At 52.7% G+C, this 13202-nt stretch overlaps 3 protein-coding genes across 8 annotated transcripts in view; 2 read left to right on the forward strand and 1 right to left on the reverse strand.

Annotated features, from left to right (window-relative positions):
• Positions 1–8202, forward strand: part of PRPF39 (pre-mRNA processing factor 39) — a 15734-nt gene extending 7532 nt beyond the window's left edge. For 4 of the 6 annotated variants that reach the window (XM_017825453.1, XM_017825454.1, XM_017825452.1 and 1 more), the window contains 9 exons: positions 43–99; positions 834–941; positions 2863–3027; positions 3336–3462; positions 3552–3820; positions 4385–4569; positions 5900–5974; positions 6948–7068; positions 7926–8202. In XM_017825453.1, the coding sequence (XP_017680942.1) occupies positions 43–99; positions 834–941; positions 2863–3027; positions 3336–3462; positions 3552–3820; positions 4385–4569; positions 5900–5974; positions 6948–7068; positions 7926–7976 (1158 nt within the window). In that variant the 3' untranslated portion in view covers positions 7977–8202. The remainder of the gene's footprint in view (positions 1–42; positions 100–833; positions 942–2862; positions 3028–3335; positions 3463–3551; positions 3821–4384; positions 4570–5899; positions 5975–6947; positions 7069–7925) is intronic. The other 2 variants (XM_017825455.1, XM_017825458.1) reach the window with 1 other exon arrangement.
• Positions 8203–8833: 631 nt separating this feature from the next.
• On the reverse strand, positions 8834–13166 carry FKBP3 (FK506 binding protein 3). The gene is made up of 7 exons (XM_017825459.1): positions 12731–13166; positions 12536–12637; positions 12335–12442; positions 11693–11828; positions 10680–10747; positions 9777–9874; positions 8834–9020 (listed from the first exon to the last, which is right to left on the reverse strand). Exons 1-7 carry the CDS (start codon positions 12839–12841, stop codon positions 8966–8968), a joined length of 678 nt encoding a protein of 225 aa, XP_017680948.1. The 5' UTR covers positions 12842–13166; the 3' UTR covers positions 8834–8965.
• FANCM (Fanconi anemia complementation group M) overlaps positions 13032–13202 on the forward strand; it is a 53250-nt gene continuing 53079 nt past the window's right edge. Inside the window, exon 1 of the mRNA XM_017825434.1 lies at positions 13032–13050. Coding sequence (XP_017680923.1) covers positions 13032–13050 — 19 coding nt within the window. The remainder of the gene's footprint in view (positions 13051–13202) is intronic.

Below are 13202 nucleotides of genomic sequence, written 5' to 3' on the forward strand. Positions count from 1 at the left end.
CTGCGGCGGGAGCTGGCGGCGGCCAACGGGCACAGCGGGGAGGAACAGCCCGCCGAGGAGCTGCCCTGCGGCACCGAGGACATCACCGACCCCGCCAAGGTAACGGCCCACACACGGGGCACTGCCTCAGCTCCCCTGGGCTGGCACTCGGGGCACTGCCTCAGCTCTGCTGGGGCTGGCACACGGGGCACTGCCTCAGCTCCCCGGGGCTGGCACACGGGGCACTGCCTCAGCTCCCCTGGGTGTTCCCGGGGCTGGCACATGGGGCACTGCCTCAGCTCTGCTGGGTGTCCCCGGGGCTGGCACACGGGGCACTGCCTCAGCTCCCCCTGGGCATCCCCTGCACACCATGCCCTCCGGCTCGACTGCTAACAGGGCCATGGGTGTTGAAGGAGTGGAGATAGGAAAGGAAAGGGGTGATGCACAGTACTTCAGGGATGAATGTTAGTTGTTGCAGGTTAACAGATCGGGATCTGGGGTCCAAGAAAGCTCAGCAGTGGTCTGGGCAGGGTCAGGGCTGTCACAGGCACATGAAGGCCTGGAGCTGTCTGAAGGAACTGCTGATGGGGAAACACAGACATGCTGAATCCAAGGTTGACTTGCATCCAAATTCGTCTTTAATCTCAGATCAGCTTTAGCATTAGATAGAAAACCAATTTAGTTGTGTGTGCCAAGGGCCAAGGCTCCATCAGGCATTATCCCAGCCCTTCCCTGGCTGCTCAGGGCAGCATTCCATGGATCTGGGCGGATTGCTGCACACCGCTGACACACAGTGCAGTTACAAAGGGGATACTGTGTCTGCCTGTGTTACATTCTTAACAATTCTGTTCTAGCTGGTCACTGAGATAGAGAACATGAGGCACAGAATCATTGAGATCCACCAGGAGATCTTTAACCACAATGAACATGAAGTCAGTAAGAGGTGGACGTTTGAGGAAGCGGTAAGTTGGGGTTTGTGAGCCAACGTGAGCAAGAGGTTTGGACACGAGACTGGGAGCTGGGAATTGTGTGCAACAGTTGGGCCTTAGCTTAAACTGCTGAGAGGCTTTGAACAGACTCAGTTGGAACAGAGTTTCACTTCTCTACCACTTTTCCTGTGAAGAGGAAGCTGTCAGCTGATTTAGAAACCTTTAAGTGGTGTTTGGAAAGAGGCAATGGGGAGTATTGTTTACTGAGCCAGTAAGTCCTGTGAGTTAGTGCTGCCTCACAGTCGTAAGGGGATGAAGTGATTCCAATTGAAAGGTAAGCCTGTGCTAAAAGGAGAAAGGAATTTGTATGGGTTTGTGTTTTAACATTACACACTTAAACCTGAAATCAGGCAACTTTTGTTTTCCAGCAGTAGCCATCTCAACATGTACTTCTTACATGTAATGTATTAATTAATTAATTAAACTAATCATTTAATCACAGCAAATATACAACTTTTTAGATTTAAGCTGGATTACATTTGAAAAAAACAACCTGAGGTTTTCATCCTCAGTCTTTATGTTCTTCCTGACAAACATGGTTCTTGTTTTAAATTTACTTTCTCTTTTAAAGAGCACATTGTATTACTCAGTTGGGACAGATTTACAGAGACTCCCTAATGTGTCAGGTGATGTCAGAACTGGTGGGTGCTTTGTTGCCCTTGATTGTACTGGGCCAGGTGCCTCATCAGCCCCAGGAAGTCCAAACCACAGTTGGGATCCCATCACCAGTGACTTGTGTGCCAGTTCCCTGTGGCAGAGGGGAGCAGAGCAGGCAGAGCGTGTCCTGAGGTTCCTGCCTTGGGGAACCTTGAGCTACCAATTTGTGGAACCTGGGAGAAAGCTAAAACTGTGGGCTTTGGGCAGGAAATGTGTGAGAAGCTGGGTGTCCTCTTGCTCCTGGCCACAAGCAATGCTCCCCTACCAAGAGAGCATCTGCTCTGCAGCACCGACGTGCTGCGTCTGTGAGGAGTTGGAAACGGAAAGTTCAGCGTGGCTGTAAAGGACAGAAGTGAGGTGGGTGAGCAGAGATGTCACCAAAGGTTTGGGGACAGCTCAGACCTGTTTTATTTAGCAGGAACAAGGTGCCTGTGAGCTGGTCAAAATGGCAAGAGAGTGTTGGGTTCTCTAGCAAAGGTCAGTGAGGAGCAGGAAGGGGGGATTGGCTTTAAATTTCAGGTGGCCCTGAAGAACTCGATGTTTCTCCTTGATTATTGTAAGTCCTTCATCCATTTGTGTGGGTTTGGATCTGGGAGGGGATTGCAGTACAGGAGAGACATAATCAGGTGAAATTAAAGATGGTGAGGAAGAGCCAAGGATCTCTGGCAGGGTGCCAGACAAAGCCATTTAAATTCAAGCAGAGCAGTGTTTAAATTGTCTGTTCTGGGCTCTGTCCCACCGTTGTAGCCATCAATGAAAACATGATCTTGCCAAACTCATGGACTTGGCATAACCAGCTGGATGTAAATGTTGAATGGGAAGTTCAGTTCAGTGCTCTGTCATTTCTTGTCATGATTCTCAGCCTGGTTTTGAGTTTGATTTGTGGGCTGGATGTGTGACAGTGCTTTACTTGTATGGGTGGCCATGGAGAATATTCACTGTTGTTTATAATGTCACTGTTACAGGTTGGCAAGGGATTACCCACTTGGGGTTCTTTCCCAGCACCTGTAAACCCTGCCACTCAAAAAGCTTTCTAGGAAAGCAATGTTCCAGTGGGCTGTCCCTGTCAGTGAATCCCTGGGTCCATGCTGGGGTGACCCTGGTGTGAGCAGCTGGTGGGGTGTCACCGGAGCCCTGATCATTGACTGGTGTTGGTTGAGTGCTGTGTGGCTGTCGGTTGTGTGAGTGCCCCTGGTGTGTGTCCCTAAGTCACCTGTTGGTCCTGTGACTCTTGCAGATCAAGAGGCCTTACTTTCATGTAAAACCTCTGGAGAAAATTCAGCTGAAAAACTGGAAAGAGTACTTAGAGTTTGAGATAGAGAATGGCACTCACGAGCGAGTCGTGGTCCTCTTTGAGAGATGTGTCATTTCATGTGCCCTCTATGAGGACTTCTGGATCAAGGTAAGGGAAGCAGCTCACAGCTGTCCTGAGTGCACACCTGACCTGGTGACTAACCCTTGTACCCTGTGGAACGTTGTTCATCTATAACTATATCTGTTGCATTAGGAGATGGTCTGCTTGCAACCAGATTTGACTGCTGCATTTGCCAACTGCGTTGCCTCTCTACGTCCTTCCTTACAGAAACTAGTCTAGTGGTTCCATAAAGGTGCTGAATGGGTTTAAACAAAAGAATTTTATCGTTCTGGCATGTTTTTAGAGGCAAATGCAAGCTTTAAATTGGGCTGTCTCTGCTCTGTTTCCAACTCTAGTATGCCAAATACATGGAGAACCACAGCATTGAGGGCGTGAGGCACGTGTACAGCAGGGCCTGCACCATCCACCTGCCCAAGAAGCCCATGGTGCACATGCTGTGGGCGGCCTTCGAGGAGCAGCAGGGTAAGGGCAGCCTCAGCCTGGGCGGGGGGGCTGCTTCTGGCAGCCTCTTGGGTCTCTCGTGTCTGAAACCATCTCTGCTGGTGTTGCAGGCAACATTGAGGAGGCCAGGAGGATCCTGAAGACCTTTGAGGAGTGTATCCTGGGGCTGGCCATGATCCGCCTGCGCAGGGTGAGCCTGGAGCGCAGGCACGGCAACATGGAGGAGGCCGAGCTCCTGCTGGAGGACGCTGTCAGGAACGCCAAGTCCATCACTGAGGCCTCCTTCTATGCCATCAAACTGGCCAGGCACCTCTTCAAAGTGCAGAAGAACCTGCCAAAGGCAAGAAAAGTGCTGTCAGAAGCCATAGAACTTGACAAAGTATGTGTTCCCTCTCGCTGTCGTACCAAAAACCCAACCCACCCCGCTGCTTTTCTCTCTTTCTGAACCGTGTTTTAAAATCATGGCAACGGTGATGACAGGAGTTGTAACTGTATGTAATGTCCCATTACTGCATGGAGACAACAGTCCCTCTAAACTGATGTTGCCACATTCCCAAATCTGAAGTTTGCACTCTTTTCTCTCATCAGAAGCACAGTGTGCTTCATCCCTTCATCCTCCTTAGAATCTTAGCTGCTGTCAGTGTGTTCACCTCTCAGGGTGAACAGGATTGGTGTGGGCAGTACTGGGGGGTGGGTTTGTGTGAGCACAGGAATACCTGGCACTGCAGGTGCTGTGAGCAAAGTGCCAGCCCTGGGTTTGTGCTGTAGATCACCTCTGGTTGTCTGTGACACAAACCAGCCCAGGGGGGAAGGGAAGGCTCTTTGGTGCCTGTCACTGTGTGTATTTGTGGTGTGGGTGTTGTGGTGTGTGACTGGTGACACACACTGAGTGTGGAATACCTGCTGGGCCAGGGGTGCACCTTCTGACACACCCTTTGCACAGGAAAACACCAAACTGTACCTGAACCTGCTGGAGATGGAGTACAGTGGGGACCTGAAGCAGAACGAGGAGAACATCCTGAGCTGCTTTGACAAGGCTGTCCATGGAGCCTTGTCTATCAAAATGAGGATCACCTTCTCCCAGAGAAAAGTGGAGTTCCTGGAAGATTTTGGGTCTGATGTGAACAAGTAAGATGTGCTGTGTGTGGTGGGATCACTGAGACAGCACTGGGAGGAGTTGGGCAGGGGTGGCTTGGTGGCATCTCTGAAATGGTTTCCTTTGTGCCCTTGGCTAAGGGACAGTGGCTTTTCTAAACCAAATTCCAGGTTTTAAAAAGGAATAGATTTTTGAGAAGGAATAGATTTTTGAGAAGGAATAGATTTTTGAGTAGGAATAGATTTTTAAACAGGAATCTCTTTTCAGAAAATTATCCCTTCTTTTCTGAAATGCCCAACACCTCACAGAGCGAGGTCCAGGTCTTACTGCCTGTCAGGTCTTACTGTAGTTTCCCCTTGCTAAGCCCTGTGAAGGCAGGTGCTCCCCAAAGAGGAGGTGACATGTCTGTGACACAAGTGTCATTTGAGACTGTTCCCTGGGAGCTGCTGCTTGAGGTTTCCAAAACTGCCCTGGTGGGATTTTTCCATGTTCAGCCCTATTTACACTTATATGGGAGGATACACCAGCAATGCTTGTTTTTAAATCAACACTACATATACTTTTTCCTCTGTAAAACAAGCTCCTGTTTTTATTTACATTTTGCAGCTCAGTAACTCGTCAGGACTAACCATGAGTTAAGTTTTTCTGCTCTGTATGTTTTTAACAGCATCTGTCCTTAAATCCTGCTGCCTCTGCATGGCAGCCACTCACTGCAGGTCTGGGATCCGGGACAGGCCAGACCCAGTGAGCTTTGCAGCTCCCAAATAACCCCAGAGCACAGAATGAGCACGAGACACTGTTTTCACCCAGAGCAGTATTGACAGAAGCAGCAGGTTTTGTGGGGAAATCTGGATGCAGCAGAGGAAAGGGTATCTGACTATTTGTGGGAATTTTAGCCAGGACTGTTCTGTGCAGCACTGAACATCCTTGTTCTTCCCATGCTGGATGGACAAAAGGCTGCAGGTGCTGCTTTGGGATTGGAATAGTTTTGCCCAATACTAATTTCTGGTGTTGAAATGTTGATTCCCAAATCTCAGTCCTGCTGTGGATCGTGAGCAGGCACTGAAGGAGCAGCAGAATCACAAGTAACTTCTGGAAAACTCCTCTATAAAGGAACTTCATAAAAACTGCATCAAGTGTGAGGAACGTTGAGCAAGTTGGGAATTTGAGCTGCTGTGGAATCAAACTGAGCCTTTTGGCTTTCCCCTCTCGCGGTGGATCACTCCTTGAAATTTGTGGTGGGGTTTGGTTTAGAATGTTGTACTTCTACAGTTTGAAGCAGAGATTTTAAGCTGATTGCTCAGGGGTGGGAAATGCTGTGGTGACAGTGGTGAGCAGGGTTTGATCCCCCTGTCCCCCCAGGCTCCTGGACGCTTATGATGAACACCAGGCACTGCTGAAGGAGCAGGAGACGCTGAAGAGACGGGCGGAGAACGGGTAGGGGGGACAGCCCTGGGGACAGGACACACTCCTGGGAGCACACTGGGACAGCCCTGGGGACACACTGGGACAGCCCTGGGGACACACTGGGACAGCCCTGGGGACAGTACACTCTGGGACATGCCTGGGAACACACTGGGACAGCCCTGGGGAAACACACACACACATGAACACACACATACTGTGACACCCCTGGGGACACACACATACACACACTGTGACATCCCTGGGGACACACTGTGACACCTCTGGGGACAATACACACACTGTGACACCCCTGGGGACACTCCCTGGGGCACACACACACACTGTGACACCCCTGGGGACACACACCCACCTCAGGCTGCAGCTGGGACACAGCAATGTGGGAGTGCTCTGGAAAAGTCCAGAGAACAGCCTCAGACACTGGGGGGTTATTTAGTCTCTGAATGGATATACAGGTATTTTGAGGCTTTAACCCCACTGGTGCAGGAACAAAATCACTTTTTAAAATCATTTAAAGTGTGCACTAATTAGAGCTGTACTGCTGGATTAAATATTCACAGAATCATGGAGTGGGTTGGGTGGGAAAGGACCTTAAAGCCCATCCAGTGCCACTCCCTGCCATGGGACACCTTCCACTAGCCCACGTTGCTCCAAGCCCCATCCAGCCTGGCCTTGGACACTTCTAGGGATGGAAACATTTACTGGAAAAGAACTTTTTGAGTTGTATTTCACAGGAGAGCTAAACAGGGCTGGTAAATAACTGGGTCTCTGAGCAGAAACCTGCATTGCTGTCTCAGTGGGGGGACCAGAACAGTTTAAACCCAGGCTGTTCTGAGGCACCACTGCCCTTCCCTAAACGATCCCATGTCCCTGCTTGGACAGGGTGCCCAGCTGGGAAATGCTGTTTAACGAGATCTAACACTTCCCAAACGAGACTTCCCCAGTTTATCCAGGATGCCAATTCCAAGCTGTTTTTCCCCCCCAGCTCCGAGGAGCCGGACGAGAAGAAGATGCTGACGGAGGACCCAGCCCTGGCGTCGGCGCAGCTGATGGACGGGGACATGCAGGTGAACCAGGCGGCCTACAACTACAACGCCTGGTACCAGGTAACCGGGGTGTGCTGCAGGGGCAGGGGCAGGGGCAGCCCAGGGGGACATGGAGCTCGCTGTTCCTTTGTGGCATGGCAGTTTGGAATAGAATGGTTGAGGTTGGGCCAACCACCCCCAGCACTGCCACGGCCACCACTAACCCCTGTCCCCACATGCCACATCCACGTGTCTTTTAGATCCATGGAAGTTGTGTTGAAGTGGTTTAGTGAAAACTGGTGTTTAGACCGGGCAGAGCTGGGCAGAGCAGGGATGGAGCTGAGGCACAAACCACCAGCCCCTGGGGTAGCTGTGGTTTGGGAATGGATTGGATGCCTAAATCCCATCGAGGTTCAGTGCTCTTCCCAGTCTCATCCAGCTGAGAAACTGTCCAGCACTAGGCAGGAAAAATGCCCCAAATGTTCACACACAGAACTGCAGGAATGGCAGACTTGGAGCTGTGTCAGGGCAGGGTCAGGTTGGATCTCAGGACAAGGTTCTTCCCCCCGAGGGTGGTTGGCACTGCCCAGGCTCCCCAGGGCAGTGGGCACAGCCCCAAGGCTGCCAGAGCTCCAGGAGGGTTTGGATGATCCTCTGGGGCACAGGGGGGGATTGTTGGGGTGTCCTGGGCCAGGGCTTGGACTGGATGGTCCTTGTGGGTCCCTTCCAGCTCAGGGTATTCCATGATCACTGTGATCACAGATCCCTGCCTGCCTTCCACATCCTGCTCCAGGAAGCAGACAAATCCCTCCTGGGGGAGCAGGGCCGTTGTCCCTCATTGCCAAGGGTGCTGTGCCCGGCTGGGAGCAGTGGGAGCGGTGTGGGGTGGTCTGTGCTGCTCAGGGACACTGGCTGAGCCCCTCCCGCTGTGTTTGCAGTACAACTACCAGAACGCCTGGAATTACGGACAGTATTACCACACCACCTGAGCCTGTTCACTGTGCTGCAGATCGACAGAGATGGAATAAAAAAAGATATATTTTTCTAACTTTGGGCTGTGAAAGAACTGTTGTGCCACCTGCTGCGGGTCCTCTGCATGTGACCCGAGCTGCTGCTCACGGGGTACGTGTGAAGAGTTGTGTGCTGGTAACCGATAAATGGTCTCTGTACAATTCTCATTTACCATAAATGCGTTTTTTTAATTCCCTGCACTAATTTATGGAGCTTTCGGAGGAATTCCCGTCAGTCCCAGGATTCCATAGATTGGGTGGGTGAAGCTGGGGCCCTTTGGGTTGGTTTTGCCCCAGAGCTGGAGCCAAGGCCGTCCTGCTCCCACCCCAACTGCCACCACAGCTTTCCCAAGCCGGGCACTGTGCTGGGATTGACCCTGGAGCGGGGCTGGAGGCCTTGGCAGAGCTGTGGGGTCAGGAATTCACCCGTGGGGCAAAACCCCCTTGGTTCTTTTCTAAAAAGCACAAACTGTGTTTGGGATGGTTTTTGTATTTGGAGTTTTTCATGTACACAGTGTGAGCAAAACTTTTTTCATTTTGATCAAAGTGATCATTCCCATTTTTGTAATAAAAGCAAGGAATTCAGCCGTGCTCTGAGCCTTCTTGGATTGCCTCGGTGGTCGAGCCGGGAGTAGGAACACGTGGTGTTCCGAGGAAGGGCTGTGGCACAGGGATGCCCTGGGAACGCCTGGATCTCTGGGAGCAGAGTGCCTGACACTGGTATTGATACCTCTGAAGAGGAGCGGGAATGCTGTGGAATTCCACAGCACCCCTGTGGCCCTGCAGCCCCGCCAGGGGAGGGTGGGGGAGCTCAGACACAAAGAAGGGACGGCACCGAGGGTACAAACTGGTTTAGTGGTGTCACTGTACAGAGGGGCAGGGACAGCGCTCCCTTTCCACAGGGCCAGGCTGGAACTGGATCCCCAACACCAGTCCCTGGGTTCCCAGCAGCAAGGGGAATTCACTCCTCACTCGATGTCCACCAGCTCCACTTCAAAGAAGAGCTTTGCGTTCGGGGGAATCCTGGGGGGCACGTTAAGGAAGCCTAAAACACCCCAAATCCTCCAGCTCCCCGTCCCTCCCTGGGCAGGGACTCACAGCCGATCTCCTGTGTCCCTGTGGTGTCACTGGCCTTGGGACATCCTGGATCCAGCACTGGGCTGGATCCTGCACTGCTGCCCAGCACGAGCTGTCAGGGACACGCAGGGCCAGTTCCATGGATGCACCCCCACTAACACACCCTGCTCCTCATTCCCTAAGCCTGGTCTCCAGGTTTGGGAGTCTGTCCTGTTGTGCTACAGGGGAGAACAGTGTCCAGGCAGCCCTTGGGATTACAGGATTCCAGCACCAGGGAACAACCTCTTCCTCCCAAAGCACTGGGAAAAGAACATGAATGTGTAAAACACTGCAGGATCCCCCCCTCCATCCCGTACTCCAGTTGTATCCCAGAACCAGAACCAAATTTAACTGCTGTTACCCTACAGGTCACTCCTCCTGCTTCCCTACTCCACTGGTTTGTATCCCTGTCAGTAATAAGCATTTAGAAGCTTATTTGGAAGCTCAGATGGACTAAAAATGCAGGTGGAAAACAGCAGCAAGTTCTCCCTGCACAAGGTTTAGTTCCAAACAAAAGGACAATCCCACCCACCCTCCAAGTGCACTGAATTTCCTCAGAGTGGGAATATTCTGAGCCTGCTGTAATGAGTGAACCACCCCCATTACATCCCTGTCCCAGCACTTCACCCCACCCAGCATTCCCAGGTTTCTGTACAAGGATACTTGGCATCAGGCTGCCCCTTCTTCCCGTAGGCCCACTCGGGCTCGATTTCCAGCTGGGCCTTCTCTCCTTTGCTCATGGTCAGCAGGGCTTCATCCCACTGCAAGGACAGCACAGCAGGGTGTCACCACAGCTGCACTTCCCAGCCTTTCCGTGTGCTCCTAGGGATTCCCACCAATCCCACACCTCCACGAGCCCAGGCTGCTCCAAGCCCGGTCCAGCCTGGCCTCGCACAGTGCCAGGGATGGGGCAGCCCAGCCGCCCTGCATCAGTGGATCCGTGCTTGTTCCAGGCTGTTCCAGACCCAGATTCAGTAGTGCCTGTCCCTCCCCAGGACTCACTCCCTTCCCAGTGTCCCCACGAGCGGCTCCTGCAGCGCCAGATTCCAGCTCAGGGAGACAGGGATAAACCTGGACAGCTGCAGCTCCTGCAGCACTGGACACGGGCCAGGGACACTGCCCAGGGACACTGCCCAGGGACACTGCCCCCTTCCCAGGGCCAGTCCCGGCCCTCAGAAAGGGCTTTTTCCTGCTCAGCCTGGAGAAAAGGAGGCTCAGGGGGGACCTTCTGGCTCTGCAACCCCCTGACAGGAGGGGGGAGCCGGGGGGGTCGGGCTCTGCTCCCAGGGAACAGGGACAGGAGGAGAGGAATCCCGGCAGCCTCAGAGCAGACTGACAGGAGCAGGAGGCTGGGCTTGTCCCAGGGAACACAGAGTGTTTTCCACACGCTGCTACCCAGGGGAATGACACAGGATAATGGGACATCCTGCCCGTGTAAACCCTTGCAAGTTGCATTTTTACCTCCACGAGGAACAGAACAGCAGCTCAAAAACTGCACCCCAGTCATAAATCACAGGGAAGGAAACTCCTTTGGAATTCTGAGGGAGCTGTCAATGCTGTACTTACACCTCGGATCACTTTTCCTACGCCAACCTTGAAACTCAAGGGCTTGGCTGCTTTTTTCTTCTTTGAGCCTGGAAGAGAGTTTTGTGTTGCTTTGCTTTAACATCACTCCAGCACACACCACACTGCTGTCTACAATTATAAATACATATGAGAAATAAATATACATTCTTATCATTTTATTATATTATTTTTTTAGTGTTTATGTTATTATAACATTATAATATTATTTTAATATTCAGTGCTGTGCACCAAAGCCATCGTTCACTGTTCGAGCTGCACCAAGAGCTAAAGCTGATGAGCATCTTTCAAACCCCAAAGACTCATTTCTGAATTAATAAAGGTGACAGTACAAGTCACAAACACATTAAGGAACCAGAAGTCAAAAGGGAACATAAAACAAGTACAAGAAGTCCCAGACAGCATTCCAGTGACTCTGGAATACTGTTCCTCTGAGCGTGGGACACACTTTGGAAAAGCCTTTCTAGTACTGCAGGATTTCATACTCCTAACCCCTCTGATGTGTCACAAAAACACCAGAGTACTCAAATCCCTCTCATTCCAGTGCCTCCACGTTTAAGGATTTACTAGAGAAGGACACTGACATGTTTATTTAGAGAAACTCAGGACACTGCTGGTGCTCGAGTTCCATAGGAGAGGGGAGCTCCATCTCTCCCCTCAAGTATTTTCAGCCCTGATTAACTCCCTGCTTTTCACATTCCCAGGCCTGGAGAATGCCAGAAGGGAGGGCTGGCAGGATGCAGCAGTGTCACTTGACACTAGCCACTCCTAAAATACTGCCCTGCCTTACCTCATGGAAAATCAGGATCCGGGAGGGGGCTCAGGGACATCCCGGCAGCTCAACAACAAAGCAGTTTGTCAGGAATCCCACAGGGACACTTCCAGAGGCAAACACCTGCCCAGATCTGCTCAAGGAGCCCAGTTAATGCACCCTACGAGTGCCTGCAGCAAACCCCAAACGGTTTCTCTGTGCACCCATCTGTGTATGACCTTACTTGATTGAATATTGGTATCGAAGACTGTCCCGTCCTGCAGCTTTCCCGTGTACCAGCAGTGCACAGTGTCTCCTTTCTTCGGGAAGTTGGTTTTATCGCCCTTCTTTAAAATGGATTTTGTATACTTTGGTGGCCCCTGAGGTTGTAAAAATAAGCGTTGTGACTGGTGGGTTAAATAGCTTCAGATCAACCATGTTTGAGATGGAACAAGCACTTAGTTTAAGGGATTGAAGAAGACATGCACTGTTAGTGAAGGGCGTGTTCGTGGGTAACTGCAGGGCTGGAATGTATGGGGAAAATGCAGCACATTAAGGTTAAGGCAGGGTGCAAACACCAGAGTTCTTGCTGTAACCAGGTCTTTGGAGAATCCTGGGTTGGAAGGGATCCACAAGGATCATCCAGTCCAATCCCTGGACACCCCAAGAGTCAAACCATGTGCCTGAGAGGATCATCCAAATGCTCCTTGAGCTCTGGCAGCCTTGGGGCCGTGCCCACTGCCCTGGGGAGCCTGTTCAGTGCCCCACCACCCTCTGGGGGAAGAACCTTTCCCTGATACCCAACCTAACCCTCATCCTGAGACAGGGGACCTGGTTAATTTGGTTTTCCCACACGACAAACACGAGGTGGGAGTGTCGCACAAACCTCCTCCACAGCCTCCTCAGCCTTCACCGCCTTCCCCTTGGCCTCCTCCGCCTTGGCCGGCTTCGCCTTCTCCGCCGCCTTCTCCGCGCCGTCCGTGCCCTTGAACCGCTGAGGGGGGAGGATGAAGAGCCAAATCCATCAACCATCAACCCCCACAGGACCACCCCCCCCAGCTCCGTTCCCCCCTCCTCGTCCCCTCACCTGCGTGTGGAAAAGCTGCGTGTAAGCCGCGATGAGCTGCTCCTTATTCGCCGTCTTCGCCACGTTCTTCACCTGCCCCAGCAGCTTGTGCTCCGCCAGGAACTGCCAGACACACGAGTGCGAGCCGTGAAACGCCCACTCCAAAAACGCACTGCACGCGCGCTCCAAACTATTTAGATTTCCCCACGAACTCACCGCCTGCGCCGCGTGCTCCTGCAGGAATTTGATGATCTCCTTCTTGGCCAGCGCCTCGCTCCGCAGCTCCTCCGCGCTCCAGGGCTGCGCCGGACCCGCGGCCGCCGCCATTTTCCCACCCGCCTCCTACTCCTCCTCCGAAGAGGAGGGCTGGGAAGCGACCCAGGAGGGAGGAGGGGAGGGCCGGGATAAACGCCCAGGGGGAAGGGGAGGGCCGGGAGGCGCCTCCAGACCCTCCCCTAGGCCCTCGGGCGGAGGCTCCTGAGGCGCTTTGAGGCGCCCGCGCTGAGGGAGGGACAAAATGGCGCCGCCTCAGGGAAGTGGGGGAACGCCCTGAGGGAGAAGAGAGGCGGGAGGAGCAGCGGGATTTACCTCAGGCTTGGCGGCCGCCCGAAGGGGAAAGGGCGGGCCAGGAACCCGCCGAGGGCGAAGGGGAGGGACGGGAGGCGGCTTGGCCGCCTCCCGTCCCTCC

This window comes from Lepidothrix coronata, unplaced genomic scaffold, assembly GCF_001604755.1.
Source record: "Lepidothrix coronata isolate B3197 unplaced genomic scaffold, Lepidothrix_coronata-1.0 Scaffold119, whole genome shotgun sequence".
In the NCBI taxonomy this organism is placed as follows: Eukaryota; Metazoa; Chordata; class Aves; order Passeriformes; family Pipridae; genus Lepidothrix; species Lepidothrix coronata.